The sequence below is a fragment of the Tauraco erythrolophus genome, chromosome 30, assembly GCF_009769465.1.
Source record: "Tauraco erythrolophus isolate bTauEry1 chromosome 30, bTauEry1.pri, whole genome shotgun sequence".
Classification (NCBI taxonomy): domain Eukaryota; kingdom Metazoa; phylum Chordata; class Aves; order Musophagiformes; family Musophagidae; genus Tauraco; species Tauraco erythrolophus.
The window spans coordinates 1,163,556-1,179,037 of NC_141494.1; the positions used below are offsets into that span (position 1 = coordinate 1,163,556).

The 15,482-nt window shown below is 51.1% G+C and overlaps 1 protein-coding gene across 4 annotated transcripts in view; it reads right to left on the bottom strand.

Annotated features, from left to right (window-relative positions):
- Nucleotides 1-15,482, bottom strand: part of SMG5 (SMG5 nonsense mediated mRNA decay factor) — a 32,519-nt gene that overhangs the window by 1,264 nt on the left and 15,773 nt on the right. Inside the window, exons 7-21 of one of the 4 annotated variants that reach the window (XM_086628315.1) lie at nucleotides 14,618-14,696; nucleotides 13,902-14,027; nucleotides 13,392-13,460; nucleotides 11,351-11,559; nucleotides 11,087-11,224; nucleotides 8,740-9,134; nucleotides 8,433-8,694; nucleotides 5,962-6,131; nucleotides 5,606-5,681; nucleotides 4,748-4,923; nucleotides 3,525-3,683; nucleotides 3,276-3,335; nucleotides 2,313-2,472; nucleotides 1,851-1,941; nucleotides 295-369 (exon numbers count right to left, since the gene is read on the bottom strand). In XM_086628315.1, the coding sequence (XP_086484441.1) occupies nucleotides 295-369; nucleotides 1,851-1,941; nucleotides 2,313-2,472; nucleotides 3,276-3,335; nucleotides 3,525-3,683; nucleotides 4,748-4,923; nucleotides 5,606-5,681; nucleotides 5,962-6,131; nucleotides 8,433-8,694; nucleotides 8,740-9,134; nucleotides 11,087-11,224; nucleotides 11,351-11,559; nucleotides 13,392-13,460; nucleotides 13,902-14,027; nucleotides 14,618-14,696 (2,245 nt within the window). Of the gene's footprint in view, nucleotides 1-294; nucleotides 370-1,850; nucleotides 1,942-2,312; nucleotides 2,473-3,275; nucleotides 3,336-3,524; nucleotides 3,684-4,747; nucleotides 4,924-5,605; nucleotides 5,682-5,961; nucleotides 6,132-8,432; nucleotides 9,135-11,086; nucleotides 11,225-11,350; nucleotides 11,560-13,391; nucleotides 13,461-13,901; nucleotides 14,028-14,617; nucleotides 14,697-15,482 lie in introns of all 4 variants that reach the window. The other 3 variants (XM_086628316.1, XM_086628317.1, XM_086628314.1) reach the window with 3 other exon arrangements.

Below are 15,482 nucleotides of genomic sequence, written 5' to 3' on the forward strand. Positions count from 1 at the left end.
AAACAGAGGGAAGTTTGTCTGTGTGAACAGTTTCCTGTGTGCTCAGGACACGTGGCAAGCAGGACTGTTTCTCTGGTGCCTGTTGAGGGCTTTTCCGACACCCTTCTCCGCACTGAGGGTTTGGTGCTACGCAAGACGCGCAGAGGGATGCCCAAACACTCTCTAGAGGATTTTATAATTACTCACAGAGCACCAAACCAAGCAAGCTGCACGACGGGTGCCAGGGCTACCGCTCCCCAAAGCCACCTGCCTGCTGGGATCAGACCCAGACACCTCCAGACGTTCTCATCTTACCAGGCATCCAAGTCTTGTCTCTTCAATTTGTGCCTCTCAAAGCTCTTCCCAACATCTTTCTGGCAACGGATGTACCTGAGGAAAGACGAGAGTCACTGAGCTCACACCGAGACCGTCACACGGACTGAGGTCAGCGCCCTACACCACCATTGGGTGCTGCAGGACCCTTTGGTAACGCCGGATTTTATCAACCAGAACTCCGAAGGCCTGCCCAAGGAATGCCCTGCGGAATCCCTTCCATCACCTCCCGCCTCATCGCTGCGGCTGCGTGTGGTTCGCACCACCGCGAGTGGTTCAAAGCCCACCAGCCCTGACACAGGCCTTGAAGATGCAGTTTGTCTTCACAGAAGCACAGCTGTGTGTCCGACAGCTAACCCGGCCAGTAGCACAGTACGGCTCTTCCAGTGCTCCCAGTGCATCAGTAACAGGTGCCGCTCAGTTTCACACACCAACAGAGATGCAACTATAAGTGCACGTGGAGAACCAGCTGCTGAACCTGTTACCTCACCACCTTAGGGATGGCATCCAGAGGGACCTTGACAGGCTGGAGAGGTGGGCCTGTGAGAACCCCATGAAGTTCAACAAGGCCAAGTGCAAGGTCCTGCACGTGGGTCGGGGCAATCCCAAGCACAAGGACAGGCACAAGGACTTGGGAGTGCTGGTTGATGAGAAGCTCAACACGAGCTGGCACCGTGTGCTGGCAGCCCAGAGAGCCAACCCTGTCCTGGGCTGCATCCAGAGCAGCGTGGGCAGCAGGGCGAGGGAGGGGATTCTGCCCCTCTGCTCTGCTCTCATGAGAATACTGTGTTCAGCTTTGGAGTCCCCAGCACAAGAAGGACATGGAGCTACAGGAACAAGTCCAGAGGAGGCCACGAAGTTGATCCGAGGGCTGGAGCACCTCTGCTATGAAGACAGGCTGAGAGAGTTGGGGCTGTTCAGCCTGGAGAAGAGAAGGCTCCAGTGTGATCTTATAGCAGCTTTCCAGTACCTAAAGGGGGCCTACAGGAAAGCTGGAGAGGGACTATTTACAAGGGTGTGTAGTGATAGGACAAGGGGCAATGGATTTAAACTGAAAGAGGGCAGATTTAGGTTAGATATAAGAAAGAAATTCTTTACATTGAGGGTGGTGAGGTACTGGACCAGGTTGCCCAGAGAAGCTGTGGCTGCCCCATCCCTGGAGGTGTTCAAGGCCAGGTTGGATGAGGCTTTGGGCAACCTGGTGTAGTGGAGGATTTCCCTGCCCATGGCAGGGGGGTTGGAACTGGATGATCTTTGAGGTCCCTTCCAACCCAAACCATTCTATGATTCTATGATTCCCTCTCCCCAGGTGCACTCCTGAGCCCTGGCTTTCCCTTGGCCCACTCCTCACTCCACTCCAAGGGATGCACAGCCTGCTCCCACCGTTGGCATCTTCTCCCACCTGGCTTTCCCTTGGCCCACTCCTCACTCTGCTCCAAGGGATGCAGAGCCTTCTCCCACCACTGGCAACTTCTCCCTCCCCAAAAATACACCCATTCCAACAGGAAGGGCGAAGCGCATCGCTCCCCCACTCTCACCTGTTTCCCTTTTTAAATTCTGCCTCCAGATACCGGATGCTGTCCCGGGCACCTGCGTTCTCCTTTTTCAGGAAGTCTAAGCCATCAATCACTGGAAAAAAAGAGAAGCAAAATACATCTGGCTTACAGGTCTACCTCTGCAAACCAGCTGTGTCAAGAATTCCTCATCCCACTGATGTGTCTCTGGTGCACGGCAGCAGACGATGCGGAGGGTGGACAGAGCCTCCCTCTCTCCATCTGTTCTTCCATACGCTATGTCAGCTTCTGAGCATGGGCCACACACAACACAGGCCCCAAAAGTGACACGTGGGAAGGGTGTTTCAGCTGCTCCAGCCAAAGGAAAGGACAAGAGCAGTCAAAGAGAAAGCCACCACCGCGGCCCACAGCCCACAGCACTCGATTCCCAGCAAGGAGGGCACGAGGGGAAGGCGACCTCAGTTACCTGACGTGGAGTCTCCGTACCTGTTCGGGGGATGATGATGATGAACCTCCCGCTGGTCGCCAGCTGCTTGACAACAGCCAGGTGCTGGCAGAGGGCCTGGGTGTCCGGGACGAGATACGGAGACATGGCTGACTGCGCTTTGGGCTGCTGGAGACTTCCCTCCAGCTGAGAAACCTCCAGCTGAAAAAACACAGGCAGAGGCACTTGCTTCACATTAATGCTGAAACAAACAATCAAACAGGGCAAGACTCATCCTGCAAAGCTCCCTCAGGCCCCTCCAGCCTCCCAGGACACGGAGCAGAGGGCTGGATGCAGCCAGTGGGGCAGAGGGAGGCGACTGTCCCACTCCACACAGCAGCAGCTCTGCCTGTGTGCACGTTTGGGCACCTCAACATACGGACATTGAACTGTCAGTGTGTCCAGAGGAGGGGGACCAGGGTGGTGAAAGGTCTAGAGGGCAAGACTTATGAGGAGCAGCTGATGTCATTTGGCATGTTCAGCTTGGAGAAGAGAAGGCTGAGGGGGACCTCATCGCAGTCTACAGCTTGCTCGAGAGAGGCAGCTGATGGGGAGGTGCTGATCTCCTCTCTCTGGTGACCAACAACAGGACATGAGGAAATGGAATGAAGCTGCGTCAGGGCAAGTGCAGACTGGCCGTTAGGAAAAGGTTCTTCACTGAGAGGGTGGTCGGTCACTGAAAGTGGTCACGGCACCACACTGTCAGAGTTCCAGGCACGTCTGGACTGTGCTCTCAGGGATATGGTTTAGTTTCAGGTAGCCCTGAAAGGAGCAGGGAGTTGGATTCGATAACCCTTATGGGTCCCTTCCAACTCGAGATATCCTACAGTTCTGTCTTTGCAGAACAGACTTACTGCCTCTGTGCGGGATGGGGGCAGAGAGCTCCCCCTTCCCTTCCTAGTTTCAGACATTTCAGCCACTACCCTGCCAGCTTTCAGGATGGTGCTGGAACCAGCATCTCTCACCTGCAGCCGAAGCTGAGCCATATCTCTCATTAGCCTGTTCCGACGAGCTTCCTCTGCAGCCTAGTTACAAAAACAAACTTCCAGATCAGTTAGCAGAAAGCACACAAGCTGACACTAGCACACGCTTCCAGAAACAGGATGAAAAGGGGACACTCGAGGAGCTTTAAGGAGCAAAACTCCCACCAAAGATCTGTGATCTACAGGAAATTGTGCCAAGTACAGAGAATTAGCCCACCTCTGTCAACTCACCATGTGAAACTGGGCTTGGGCTTGGTGCAGCAGGTTGTCTTGCTCCGACTGTGCTATGCTGATGAAGATCCCGAGCTCGGAGTTGAACTGCAGGATGCTGCCTTGCAAGTGGGTAATGAAGTGACCGAAGCTCCGAATGCAGCAAATTCGAACAACAGACTGCAAAGAAGCAGAGAGGCAATCACCAGCCACGTCTCCCCACGGGGCTTGTGGGGCTGGCTCCCTGAGCCAGCTCCAACCCTCTTTTGGAAAAGACAGAAACTGCTATGAAAAAAACACCCAAAGGAAACATTTCTGATGGAAACGTGCTTCTGAAGGCAGAAACCTTAGGAAAGCCAGTTGGCCAGAAAGCTCAGAAGTGCTTGCAGTCTGGACTTCCCAAACTCAAGAAAACCTCGGAAAAGCTCTGCCCCATAAATCTCTGCTCAAGCCCTCAGTGCTGGGAAAAGGAATCAAACAAAACTCCGATGTGTATCTGGTTCTGGGGCCAGCACTACTCTTGGCTGGGCTGCTGAGCGAAGGCAGCGAACGGTGAGCGCGTGTGGGACGGGAGATTGCTGCACTTGCTGCCCCAGCAGCTTGGGATGACACTCAAGACCTCAGCCTGTCTCAGGACTGTGATTTCACCAACACGGGTCCCACCTCGTGTGTCAGAGCAGTGCCCTCGCACGGAGGCAGAAGATGTGAATGGATTCCCCGCTCCAAAGGAAGCAGATTGCTCTAGCAAGGCAAGCAGGAGAAGAACGATGCCTTTTTCTGCACACCTCCCCCACCCAGAGACAATCACCTCGGCCCTTTGTGCTCTACCAGGGGACAGGGCGCCACATGAAGTGAGATTTCACTGACTTTGGCATTTACTAGAGAAGGATCACAGGAAGTATCCTGCAGCTCCAACCAAACCCCCTTCACTCAAGGCAGGGCAGAGACAACTCTTCTGCCCAGACAGGGAGACCAGGAGACTTCGAGCAGCAAAGCTGTCAAAATGTGTCTGTGCGTCATGACTCTGGCAGGGAAGGGAGGGCAATTTCTTGAACACTGATTTTTGGACAGACAGATGACTGCAGCAACCACCAATAACATGAACCCATCTCAGACTCAACAGTTTGAATCAGTCTGGGGTCTTTTTAGGCCAGAGAAAACGTCATCTGCACAGCGAAGACAGGGTGCAATTCCAGAAAGGGAGATGCAGTTTGTGCCAAGAGTCAGGATTTATCCTGCCTCACCTCCTCCACTGCTGAGAAAATGGGCCGGTCCTGCTCAAAGTTAAACCTCTTGTGTGCATTTTTGAGAGGAGGAAGGTTTCGCAGGGCCACATCTTCCGGGAGCAGCAAGTTGGCTTTCAGGTCTGGGAGCTCAGCACCACTCAGAACGTCCTTGACTTCGTTACACAGGGCCAGCCCTGGAGAGGAGGGAGGGGAAGCACAGGAATACGTGGTGACTTCCACAACCCATGTGGGGACAAAGAGGAAAACTTCTTTAAGGCACACAATCTGCAACGAGAGGCTTTGAATTACACTTTTACTGTGAGCATGTGTTGAGGGAGGAACAAAAAGGCCACCCACAATATGAAGAGTAACTGCCCCAAACAACCTGCTGAGGCACATCACTTCAGAAAAACTGTCGTTTGGGGGGTTAGCTTTCCCAATCATTCCAACAGACAAGCATCCCTGTTTGAACTACGCTGCTCATGAGCCATGGGGATCTTTAGGCTGAGGTCCAGGGCACATCAAGAGCATTTGGAGGTTCAAAACTAGTTTCCATGATTGCCATGACGAAAATCATACTCTTACTCATGGTCTTGACAGTTAATTCCAATCATGCTGCCCAGGCAAAGACTTCACGCACAGGTGTGAGTGTTTCAGTGTATCACCAGCCATATACAGCCCATTAACAGAGCTAAAACATTTAACTGGAAAAGTGTTTAAACACAAAACCAACACGAGCACGATGCTGCTTCCCATTGTGCTTACAAGCAAACTGCTACTGGCAAACCTCTCGCCCCGGGATCTATCACACCCCCTGGAAATCACTGGTGACTAGTGATTGCTGAAACATGACATTGCCATTTCCTTCTCCAGTACCTGATTCCTGCAGGTTTGCAGCAGAAGGCAGAAGGTTCAGGAGCACAGACAGCCTGTTCCACAGGCTCTGAGAGCTCTGCAGGAACAAGACACAAAAGGCCACAGAAAACATCAAGACAGATGTAGGCAGTAACCGAGCCGCTTGGGCTTTCTAACATCTTTCACAGACCCCAGAATGCTTTATGAAGAGGAAACTTCACTACATTTCTTAGGTCAAGAATTAATTCAGCTGGTGGGGTATTTAACATCACCTTCTGTCCAGGACTGGGACACCAGTTTCAACATGCCCTTGGCATCCCAGCCCAGGGGAACTGAACAGACGTAGCCTTGGACCCAACACCGAGCGCAGCTCCTACCTGAGCACACATGATGATGAGGTCTGTGTTCGTCCTCAGCCAGTCCAGGAACACCTTGACAGTGAGAAGCAGCCCTTCGTTGGTCACAATCTCTAGCTTCTCCTGAAGGGATCGCTCATTCCTGCAGGATTTGTTACTTGAAATGCTTTCCTCAGAGTCAGACGTATCATCTGGAAAACGGAGGGAAAAGCAGGATGGCAGGCATTAAACCCCTTGAGAAGCCAAGCCCTGCTGGTATGAGAGCAGCACTGGGCTGGTAAGAGTTGAGCTGAACTTCTCAGTGCCTCCACACATCCTCACAAAACCAGTTCCCTGTCCCTGTGCTGTTGGTAAGAGCAGATCACTGCCACGTTTTCTTCTTTGTTCATAGAATCATCATAGAATCATAGAATGGTCAGGGCTGGAAGGGACCTTCAAAGGCCATCTAGTCCAACCCCCCTGCAAGGAACAGGGATATCTCCAACTAGATCAGGTTGCTCAGGGCCTCGTCCAACCTGACCTTGAACGTCTCCAGGGATGGAGCATCCACCACCTCTCTGGGCAACCTGTTCCAGCGTTTTACAACTCTCATGGTAAAAAATTTTCGTTGGGAGAAGACTGCTGAAATCTCCTTGTAGAAGTTTGGCAAACGCCTTAACCCCTGCAGCAGCCTCTGAGACACTCACTAAATATCGAATATTTAAATATTGAATACGCTTTGCAATCTTGTAGTTCTACAGACCTGAGGATCTCAAAGCCACTGCCGAGGAAAATACCTGAGATCAAGGGAGCAGCTAGCTGGGAATCAGAGGTACATTTTGCTACAGTCCCTTATTTTAATTACATGGTCATTTCTGCCTATTAGCACTGCAATTATTGTTCAATAAACCCGCAGAATCAAAAGGGATGAAGGAATTTATTCAGATACCATCCTTGATAGAGTGCTAAGATCATTAAACAGCTCAACTTTTGAAACAGCACAGCTGAGGCAAGGAGAGCCCAAAGCACATGGTTAATTCATTCAAACTGCCTCATCCAACCTCTCGTTTTCTGCATCTGCAAAGGTATCGCGGCCACACGACTCAAACACACCCCTGGAGCTGCAACATCTGTGTAACCCACTGAAGGAAAACGTTACACAGACCAAAAATTGTTGGCTTCTTCCTTTACCCCCATCTCTTCCAAGTGGCTCTGAAGCAATGCCGGGAGCCAGTACCGTGATGGAATACTCCCCCTGCAAATCCCAGCTCCTGCCAGTGCTGCAGCCCATTGAATGTGGCAGCACGACGCAAAAATGTTTCCTTGCTCCAGGGAAGCTGGGAGGGATGACAAACAAGACCAAACAGGCCCATGTGGTTTTATCTGAAACACAAACAACTCCCTGTAGCGCATCAGATCTCCCTTCCAAGCTGTTTTTTTCCCAGCACATTACTCCGTTGTGTAAGCTGCACGGTAGTAGAGACATCGCAGCTCCACCTGCTGTGCATCCGCAGCCTGATCCAGCCCGGAGCACGCAGCGGAGCAGCATTCAGGGGGTCACAGAATGAGGCCCTCAACTCCTCTGGCAGGCACCTGGCTCACATCGTACAGAGCAGCTCCTAGGAGAGCTTTGCAGAGCTGGTAACATGACTACTCATGGAGACCTTCCCGGACTGCATCTGCAGCGTCATCGCCAGACGCGCTCTTAATCTCTGATTACAGAGATTTCACATGGGGAAAAAGAAAGATGGTCCAAATTTTTAATTATCGTCTGTATTATCACAGCAGCTCAGCATTCAGCCTGCTCTAGGGAAGGGTTTGGAGAACTTGTCCTGTGAGGAGCGGCTGAGGGAGCTGGGACTGGTCAGTCTGGAGAAGAGGAGGCTCAGGGGGGACCTTATTGCTCTCTACAATCACCTGAAAGGAAGTTGTAGGGAGATGGGGGTCGGTCTCTTCTCCCACGTTATGAACAGCAGGGCAAGAGGGAATGGCCTCAAGTTACACCAGGGGAAATTTAGGTTGGATATCACGAAAAATTTATTTACAGAGAAGGTTATGAAGTATTGGAACAGGCTGCCCAGGGAGGTGGTGGAGTCCCCATCCCTGGAGGTGTTTAAAAAAACATGTGGATTTGGTGTTGAGGAACATGGTTTAGGGCCCCTGACAGTGCAGGATGAATGGTTGGACTCGATGATCCTGAGGGTCTCTTCCAACCAGATGACTCTATGACTCTATGTTCAACACAACACAGATAACCCTGTCTGGCTGCAGGTGTTTCCTCCGCTCAGCGCACATATTCCTGCATGTCAGGCAGTAAGAGTAAAGCTGCTCCTTCAGGAAACACCCAACACAAGACTTGCCCAGCACTTGGGCAACCTGCTCCTTCAAACCTGGCCAGAAGAGAACCTGCACCATGAGACAGGGTGGATTTTAGCAAACAGACTGCTGCAGCTCGCAGTTCTCACAACAGAAGTGCGACAAGAGATATTCTGAACGAGGTCGCTGATCCTCACCTTGCTCTGCCAAGCTGGACTTCTCCAGATCTCCGTTGACACACGGCTTGCTTTCCATTCCATCCTTCAGGATGGGCGGCTCGCTGCTGGGTTTCAGAAGGATGTTGCTGAAAGTGGGAGCTAAGCGAAAGCAGCGTTTGGTCTGGAACAGCTGGGTGGACATGGCCTGGAGATTACTGGCTATGCTTGCGTCGTTAGCGCTCAGGGACGCTGGCCCGTTGACCACTGGATCCGGAGCCTCAATTTTAGAGATGCTGGGGCTCTTGGAGTCCCCCAGCCCACTGCCATCCACACAGTTTTTTAAGGCCTCTTTGGGGCCGCTTTTGCCTTGGCTGCTTCCCTCCTCACCCGGCTCATCCTCCATGTCCTCCAAGTCAGACCGAGATTCTTGGCTGTTCATGTCAGAGTCCGTTTCCACATCAAAAGCAGCTTCAGCTTCCTCGTCACTCTTCTCTGAGCCACTTTCTGAGCCGTCGCTGCCCTTTATGGAGCCCTGGCTGGAGTCGGAGTCAAAGCCCTCGCTCAGGTCACTCTCATCCACGTTCTGGGGGTGACGGCGGCGACGCAAGCAGGAGAGGCGGGAGTATTTCTTGCTTTTCTTGCAGTCGTTCTTCCGTTGTTCCTTGCTGGGCTGATGGTTGGCCAAGTCGGCTTCGGCTTCCTTCTCAATCGAGTTCAACGGCTCCCGTGGCTCCTGGTCATCTGCAGGCATTTAAAACGAGACCGCAAGTTAAGAAAGTCCTGACGTGTCACACCAGCTGCCTGCCAGCAGCCCTGAGCCTGGGAAACCAGTAATGCAAATTTCAGCCATCACTCCTGTGAAGTGTCCTTAACCAGAGAAGAAGTAATGGCAACCCTAGAAGAATGACTCATTTTCTACAAGGTGCCCAGAAAGACTTGGGAAGCCTGGATTCCTACTGCCCAAGCCGTGCTGCTCCATTACCAGACAGCCTCAGAGCTGAATGCTGCTGGATCAGCATAAACAGCTGAATTTTAAATCTTTTCCCCAGCATTCTACAGTCCAGAGACCCAACTGACCCACCAGGCAGGGCAAGGGCATGTGCCAGTCAGCTTGATGAACCAGCCACTCCATCCTCTAAGTAGACTGAGTTGACCTAATCCCTTGACCAACACGCTCACAGCCCTTCCAGCAGCCCTATGTCACCCTGGCAGCGTCAAAACCCACTGCAGTCATGGCAATCCGGTGAAGTTCCCACCGCCTGGAAAAGGGAAAACACAGCCCCCGTTTTTACAAAGGGCAAAAAGGAAGACCCAGGGAACTACAGGCCAGTCAGTCTCACCTCTGTGCCCGGCAAGATCACGGAAAAGATCCTCCTGGAAACTATGCTAAGGCACATGGGAAAATAAGGAGGTGATTGGTGACAGCCAACATGGCTTCACTAAGGGCAAATCCCGCCTGACTAATTTGGTGGCCTTCTACATCGGGGATACAGTGTTGATGAATAAGGGAAGAGCAACTGACATCATCTACCTGGACTTGTCCAAAGCATTTGACACTGTCCCACATGACATCCTTGTCTCTGAACTGGAGAGACATGGATTTGATGGATGGACCACTTGGTGGATAAGGAATTGGCCGGATGGTCGCACTCAAAAGAGTTTTGGTCAACAGTTCAACGTCCAAGTGGAGGCCAGTGACGAGTGGTGTTCCTCAGGGGTCGGTACTGGGGCCGGTGCTGTTTAACATCTTTGTCAGTGACATGGACAGTGGGATCGAGGGCACCCTCAGCAAGTTTGCAGATGACACCAACTGTGTGGTGTTGTGGACACACTGGAGGGAAGGGATGGCATCCAGGGGGAACTGGACAGGCTGGAGAGGTGGGCCTGAGAGAACTTGATGAAGTTCAACAAAGCCAAGTGCAAGGTCCTGAACATGGGTCGGGGCAATGCCAAGCACAAGGACAGGCTGGGCAGAGAATGGATTAAGAGCAGTCCCGAGGAGAAGGACTTGGGGTGTTGGGTGATGAGAAGCTCAACATGAGCCAGCACCGTGTGCTGGCAGCCCAGAAAGCCAACCGTGTCCTGGGCTACTCCCAGAGCAGCGTTGGCAGCAGGGCGAGGGAGGGGATTCTGCCCCTCTGCTCTGCTCTCCTGAGACCCCCCTGCAGTGCTGCCTTCAGCTCTGGGGGCCCCAACATCAGAAGGACACGGAGCTGTTGGAGCGGGGCCAGAGGAGGCCACGGAGATGATGCGAGGGCTGGAGCACCTCTGCTCTGCAGACAGGCTGAGAGAGTTGGGGCTGTTCAGCCTGGAGAAGAGAAGGCTCCGGGGAGACCTTCCAGCACCTCCCAGTGCCTAAAGGGGCTACAGGAAAGCTGGAGAGGGGCTTTGGACAAGGGCGTGTAGTGACAGGACACGGGGCAATGGCTTTGAACTGGAAGAGGGGAGATTTCAATGAGATCCAAGGAAGAAATTCTTCCCTCTGAGGGTGGTGAGGCACTGGCACAGGTTGCCCAGAGAAGCTGTGGCTGCCCCATCCCTGGCAGCGTTCCAGGCCAGGTTGGATGGGGCTTGGAGCAACCTGGTGTAGTGGAGGGTGTCCCTGCCCATGGCAGGGGGGTTGGAACTAGATGGTCTGTGAGGTCCCTCCCAACCCAAACCATTCTGACTCTATACTGCCTCTGTTCTCTTACCTGTGCCATCACTCTGAAAAGCTGGGACTGGATTTTCCCCTTCTTCTAGCTCTGCCTGCAGGCGAATATTGACGTGATTTATCAGGTGGGAGAAGAGGGCCAGTGTGAAAGCAATGGCTGCACTGTACTGCTTCGAACCTGCAACAAGACAGTGTAATGAGGGGGAGGAGGCTGACCACTAGTCCAAAACAGGAATGCCAATTCAGATAACATCTTCACCTAAGTGGTCTGATGAACGATAATCGTTAACTTCCAAACGGTTACCTGCCCTCTTGAGGCTGTGAACGCTCATAAGGCAGATGATCACCATGCGAAAGACCAGGAGATCAGGAAGGAAGGAGTAGCCGCTCTCATACTCTTCTTCATCTTCGCTAGTTGAACTCAGATTAGGAGGAGAGGGCAGGTAGAACAAGCACAGGTTGAAATCCTCCAGCACAGATTGGCAGAGAGACGTCAGCTCAGAATCCAGAGAGCTTAACAAGAGGAAAAAATAAACAAGAATTATTATTCAAGACTCGAAGTCCTGGCGGTGTCTGCATGGAAACTGAACCAGAACTGGCAGCTACGTTATCCTTTAGCACCAGACAGGATGAAGCACCAGGGAATATACTGCAACAGGCAGGCAGCTATGGGAAGCATGTGAGGTGAATCAGATTTTTTCCTCTCCAAAGCTGCTAAACTCAAGACAAACAATAACTAGAGCACCTCCTTGCACAGACATGGGTCACCAGAAAAATATATTCCATTTTCCCTGGGAGCTCAGGCAGTAGTCATCAAGATACACGGGGCACTTCAATGCTAAAAGTAGCAAAAGTTCCAGATCCGCTGCTCAGTTAAAGGATGACACTGCAGTGCACTAACTGGGGGCTCAAATTTTCCCCCTCCCATGGCTCTAACTTGCAGTCTTTTAAGAATATTTCCAAATCCTCTACAGCTCTTGGCTACTTCAAAGGAAGCGCCTGCAGCATTCAGTGTAACGGGCTATGGGAGTCTCCTAGTTACAAAATCAACCCATCTGCAAAACATTTAGCAAATCCTTTTCAGGGGGCAACATGCTGGAGAAACTGAAGTTATTTGCAATTTTCTTATGTGCTAAATATGTGTTAAGCAGATATTAAACGAGCCTTGAAGTTCCACTCTGGTATAAGTCAATATTTGAAAGCTAATCCCATACTGGGCTGCATGAGCAAGGGTACAGCCAGCAGGTTGAGGAAAACGATTATCCCTCTCTATTTGGCACTCAAAAGATGGCATCTGGAATCGTGCATCCAGTCTTGAGGTCCTCAGTACAAAAAAAAAAACAACCAACAAGACACTGACAAACTGGACTTGGTCCAGCAGAGGACTGTCAAGGGGAACAGAGAACACTGGTGTATGAGAAGAGGCAGAGGATGGAGTTTGTTCAGCCTGAAAGAGAGAAGGCTCAGGGGGGGAAATCTCATTTTCAGATGCCAAACAGGTGGTTATAGAGCACTGGGAAAGCCCCTTCTCACTGGTGCACAGCAAAAGGAAGTGAAGTGATGGATACAAGCTGCAGACAAGGAAAATGAGACTAGATGCAAGGAACAAACAAATTCCACCGCGAAAGTGGTCAAACACTGTAAGAGAGACCAGAGAGGTGTGGAATCTCTGGTTCAAAACTCAACTGGATGAGGCTCTGAGCAACATCACCCGATTTCACATTTGAATCTGCCTTCACAGATCCACCTCCCCCCTACACTGGGGGAGGCCCAGATCCCTAGAAGGTCCCTTCGGAGCTAAACTATTCCATGAGAAGCTTAACTGTAGCCTGTGTATCAGCCCTCCAAAACACCTGTTCTATTTCAAGCAGTAAGAGGTTCATTAACAATTATCTGAAAACCTCCCAGCAGAGACAGAGAAAATCCAAGGGGAAGAAAAAAAAAATGTTAAAAAAATCACGCAGCTGTACAAAGCTTTCCATTTATTCCAACACGAGCAGGTTACGCTGTTTCTTTCTTTGAGCAAGGTGTTTGGTTACAGCTTTCCAAACACCAAAGGCACAGTCCAGCACAGAGAGGGGCTGTGAGGCTCAGGAGTTCAGCACTCACTCAGCTACTGCCTTGATTCAGCCAGAGTCACAAAGTATTTAACCCTTTGGTGTTTCAGCCTCACTTGGAAGATCTTCTTCGCTCTCCCTGCAAGACTAGAAAACTAAAGGCTTGGACCTTTTTGGCAGGAAGCCTCAGCCCAGGCCCTGTTATCCTACAGGGAACAGTCTCTTCCAATTCCAAATGCCCGCTGCCGTGAGCTATCAACAGAAAATACAAACCTGCCGTAACCTTACCTGCTCTTGGGCTGCAAAAGGCTCTGCAGGTACATAAAGCTCACCAGCAGCCTCTTGATGTCCTTGCCTCTGAAAAGGTTGAGAAGAAAACACTGTAAAGCAGGTGACGGGCTAGACTCATGGAGCTCTATTAATAGGTAAATCAGAATGAAAACTACATCCTAATAAAGCTGGAGAAAAAAAAAAAAAGACAGCTTTTACACTTCTACATTTCACCAATATGCCTCGTCCCTCTTGAACAGTCACCAGCTCCAGGGGACAGCGAGAAAATCTCTCACCTCAAACTCTACACCTGGCCAGCATCTAGCTTTTCTCCTGAAATTATGAGCTGAGAGATCAAGAACGGGATCTAAACCGGGGCGCTCCAAATTCTGGGAACAGTCACTGCCTTGAATCAGCCATCTGCCAGTTCCCACATCCCAGACAGACACTACCCTCAACCCCGAGAATGACACTGGTGGCACTGTGAACCCTCAGCCCACATCCCTCTCCTTTTCTTTTCCCTCTTACCGTTTCTTGCTTGGAGACAACTTCCTGGTTTCACATTTCTTCAGCTGGTGGTACATCTTGGCTGCTTTGTCATACAGCCGCTTCAGGTTCCCATAGGCACCTTCAAAGGACACTTCAGACTGGATACTGGGATGCCAAAATAGAACACATCAAAGGTCACTTTTCCACACGGCTGCTCACATTTTATGGCTTTAATTCACTAGAAAGTTATTCAGGCACCTGAGCATGAAGACAGGGACCCAGTGCTTCTGTTTGAACATGCTGGGCTACTCAACTCCCACTGATATCTGCAAACCCCACTTCAAACCGCACCACGGCTCCATCTGCAACGTTTCCACACCTTTTCCAATTTGTGCCTTAAGGCCGTGTCCAGACAACTGAATTCCACCCACCTCACTATGTGGGGTGTCTCAACTCGGCACGTCTGCTCTCCTTCAAACCTGGCTCTCTAGCACAGGCAGAGGGGCTCAGATGAAACCCTGCCCTCCCACTGCAGCCCTGCGTGTGGATTTTAGTGACCAGCACGATGGTTTGGTTTGACCAAGGCTGCTTCTTATTCCCAGTCTTGCTCAAGGGTGAAATAAACCCATCTCTCTTCCGCCAACCCTGAAACTCATCTGCTGAAAACAGTCCCAAGTCCAAAGTAGATGAGAAAAGAACCTGCCAGCAGCAACCACAGCCCACTGGTTCTCCGTCCAGGAAGCCAAGACACTCACCAGCGTAAGTAGCAATAGGTAGCTTCCACGTTGTAGTATTTGCTCCCTGCCAACGTCCCCAGCTGGTTAAAGGGCATCCCTGTCATGAAAGAGAGGGGCAACGGAATGAACCTACAGTTCTCCAACAGCCCCGTGAGAAAGCAGATCTTTCCCCTCCCACTACGTTTCCACAACAGAGGGAAACCAGGAGACACAAACAGTGGTAGAGCTGCAGTCCAAAGGTCTGGACTACTCAACCCTTCTGCCATCCAGTTGTGGTTTTTCTCTGTTTTACAGGGCTTTTACATCCTCCCCACCTTCCTGCCAGCTATCTATGTAAGAAAGCAGAGCAAACAATGCCTCATCCTCTGGATTAATAATGCCATGGCCTTTACTCTCTGTTCCTCCTGACACAGACATCATCAGCATTTAAGAGTTCTGTTCCAGCTCACTGTGCCACACAAATTTTTGTCACTTATTGGTACTTGGGATCAGCCTATCAAACAACTGAGCGAGAACTCTGTAAAGACAGCACAGAGAAAACGTTTTTCTGGAATTGCACGCTTTTTAAGACAAGACAGGCCCACAACTCTTGCCACAACGTGCTCTCACAAGGTCGTCACCTCTGAAGGAGAAAGCAGCGTGGGAGATTTTTTTTGCAAGGGTAAAGAGGGAGGTGATCAATAATGCTCTGCTCTGCTCCTGGCGATGGACAGCTGGATCTTCCTTTGTCAGACAAGCACAACTTTCCCACATTTATGGAAGTCTGAGCTTCTCAGAGGTTATCAGGTGAGTAAGTTAAGGTCAGTGGTGTAGAGCACCTTTGCTTTAACTCCTCTCTTTGGCTTGCCAGCAAGAGATTCTCAAAGAAGGAAGTAATTTTAAC